The sequence below is a fragment of the Monoraphidium neglectum genome (genome assembly GCF_000611645.1).
Source record: "Monoraphidium neglectum strain SAG 48.87 unplaced genomic scaffold scaffold05825, whole genome shotgun sequence".
Taxonomy (NCBI): Eukaryota; Viridiplantae; Chlorophyta; class Chlorophyceae; order Sphaeropleales; family Selenastraceae; genus Monoraphidium; species Monoraphidium neglectum.
In genome coordinates, this window is record NW_014007806.1 from 1 (window position 1) to 2,772 (window position 2,772).

The window sequence follows — 2,772 nt, forward strand, 5'->3', positions numbered from 1 at the left end:
GGGGGGGGGGGGGCGGGGAGCCGCCGCGGCTGGCGGCGCCGGTTGGGTTCCAGCTGGTGTTCAGGGACTCTGGGGGCAGCCACGGCGTGTCGATCTGGAGGCCGGTGCCGCCGCAGGGGTGCGTGGGGCGTCACCGTGTGCAACCCTGGGCGCCGCGCGAGGGCGGGGCGCGCGCGTGCTCTCGCCGGCGCGAGGCAGGCCCCGTGGGGGTGGGGCTGGCACCCCGCGGGTGCAAATACGCGCGGCTGTCGTGCCCTTCCTCTCCCGGGCCACCCCTCACCTCTCGCCCAGACCCGCCGTTGTGCGCCTTTGCCAGTCCCATCGGGAGAGCATCTGCCAACCCCACGACCCCACCTTCCAAAAATCATCCTGATGTTGCTGAAACCCCAACTTTTGGAAAAGTGGTTTCTGGAAAGCCAATCGACCTGAACACATCCCATAACCACCCAACAAACCCCCAAGCCCCCCCGAACCACTCAACAAGTCCCGAAACCTCCCGTAACCCCCCCGTAACCCCCACAGCTACTCCGAGGTTGGCTACGTGGTGGTCCCCGCCATCGACGAGCCGCAGCCGGGGGTGGTGCGCTGCATGCGGCGCGACCTGCTGCAGGGGGCGCGGTTCTACGACGCCCCAGTGTGGCAGGGCACCAGCGCCGACAACATGTACTGGCAGTGCTCCATCTGGCAGGTGGGGATTCTGACCAAAGCTTTGTGTTGTTGTAGGGGTGGGGCCGGGCCGAGGCACCTGCAGAGGCTGCGTTCAGGCGTTGCATGTCCTGACGCAACTTCTGAGCGCCGAACTGACTCCCGGGGTCCGCCTTTGTACGGTCGTGTGACCCACCCCCCACCCCGGCAGGTGGACAACCAGTGCAGCACGTTTGTGGCCGTCAAGACGTCGGGGCGGCCGCACGCCAAACAGGCGCTCGCGCCCAGCTTCTGAGCCGCGGCAGCCGCCGGGCCGCCGCCCGCGGCCAGCGGCGGCCGCGGAGGGGAGAGGGGTGGAGAGAAGAAGGAGCAAGAATGGGTCGGAGGCAGCCGGGCTTCGGCATGCCTGCGGACGGCATGTGCGTAGCGCTGATTGATTCTGCCTGTTTGTCCGGATGAATGCACTTTTTCCGGCATCGCCGGCTCCTTTTGAGCTGCATAAAGGGGCGTGGGATTGTCGTACATGGCGTCTTTTTCTCCTCTGGATTGCATCTCGGCGCATGGCGCTTGCAGCGCCATTGTACAGTGGCGTGGGGCTGGGTGTGAGGGGATTCCTTGCTTCGCAGCTGCAATAGGCTGTGCGTGCTGGGGGTGTGGGGCCGATTACTCAAGAGGGCGGCACAGCGCGCCTTGCCTGTTGTGTAGATTGCTCAGGCTTGGCGTCAATGTGTTGACCGGCCTCTCAAGTGTCAAATTGCGTGAAAGACGGCCAACTGCAAGGCTTGGAGGGGCAGGGGAGGGGCAAGGATTGGGGAGTTGTGACAGGACAACGTCGGGCTGCATGGGTCAGCTGTGTAGCGGCTGACAACGACCGGGGCCAAGCTAGCCAGCCACACACAATAACGCGCAGCAGGTTGCTGCAGACAGCACACAGCCCGGCGGCGGGGCACAAAACGCCGCCCACTGTCTAACATCGTACGCAGGCACGTGTCACCTGGGCACGGTGGGCTGCTTGGTTGGCATTCCAACGGGCGGCCTCCTCGTTGCCCCCGGCTGCCTAGGCCTCCTTGGTTGTTGCTTTGGTCCTTGTTCAATTACCCGTGGACCACCCAAGCTTAGGGCCTTGTCAGGGACGGCCGGGCTTTCAGCAGCAACAAACAGGCACAGGACAACCCATCCTGCTGTTTCAAGCGGACATCATAAAAAAAAACTGCAATACGGACTCTGAGGTGCATGGCATGCTGGCAGTCTGCGTTCATGCGTGGGGGCACGTGTGCCCCTCCCAGAGACAGCCGATGGCGCATGCAGGGTTTCGCCCAGAGGTGCCGCCAAGGACCTTTCATCGCCGGTACAGTAGCAAGAGGAGCCCGGGTTGCGCCCTGTGGCCGCCCGGGATCCCCAGGCAGGGGCTGGCCCTGCGGGGGCCAGTAGCGCGCGAATGCTGCAAGGCTGTGCGCAGCTGGATGTGGCGGGCCGCGCGGTGGCGATTGGTTTTGTCCAACCTTCTTGCTCAAAGCAATGGCCTTGCCGGCTTGACGTTAGACAGCTGGTATGTGAAGCATTGCCAGATGATGTTCGGATTACAAGGTGCATTACGATACAGGGTTGCCTGTCAGGGAAGGCTGTCCTGGTTGAGGGCCTGCGGAATGCCTGTCTGTAAGTACACGTGTGCGCCGATTGCACACAATGTGTGAGGGTCGGTGGACTTTCACAGCCACGGGGCCCTAAAACGCCAACACAGCCTGGCCACATTCAGCGATGGGCCTGGGAGTCACTGGTCCTGAACGTAATGGTGGACACGTAAACATACACGAGCGCTGTCTTGGTCAAAGCAGGCACGTAAATGAATAGGTCCAATATCCCTCCCAACAACACCTGTTACGCGCCCACGAGTCAGACCACCACGAAGCGGCAACTGCACACCCTCCGCCACGTGCAAATGCCTGTCCACTCCTCTCGTCCTCTCCGCCCGGGTCATCCAAACTGCGAGAAAGGGCGGCAATCGTGGGTGCTGTGTTAGCAAAAGCACAGCTGAGGCACCAATTGCTTGAGAGCCCTGGTCTCTTGCAATCAGGGCGAGGTCCAGGGGAGGTGTTGGGCCAATACCATACGCTGCAGCCCCCCCCC

General features: G+C 63.1%; 1 protein-coding gene across 1 annotated transcript; it reads left to right on the forward strand.

The window, feature by feature from the left end:
- Positions 1-522: 522 nt before the first annotated feature.
- Positions 523-940, forward strand: MNEG_15949 (hypothetical protein; the record flags this gene model as incomplete). Its single annotated transcript, XM_014035580.1, has 2 exons — positions 523-688; positions 857-940. Coding segments are annotated over 2 exons (250 nt in total), but the record flags the coding sequence as incomplete, so codon positions are not given.
- Between the last annotated feature and the right edge of the window lie 1,832 nt (positions 941-2,772).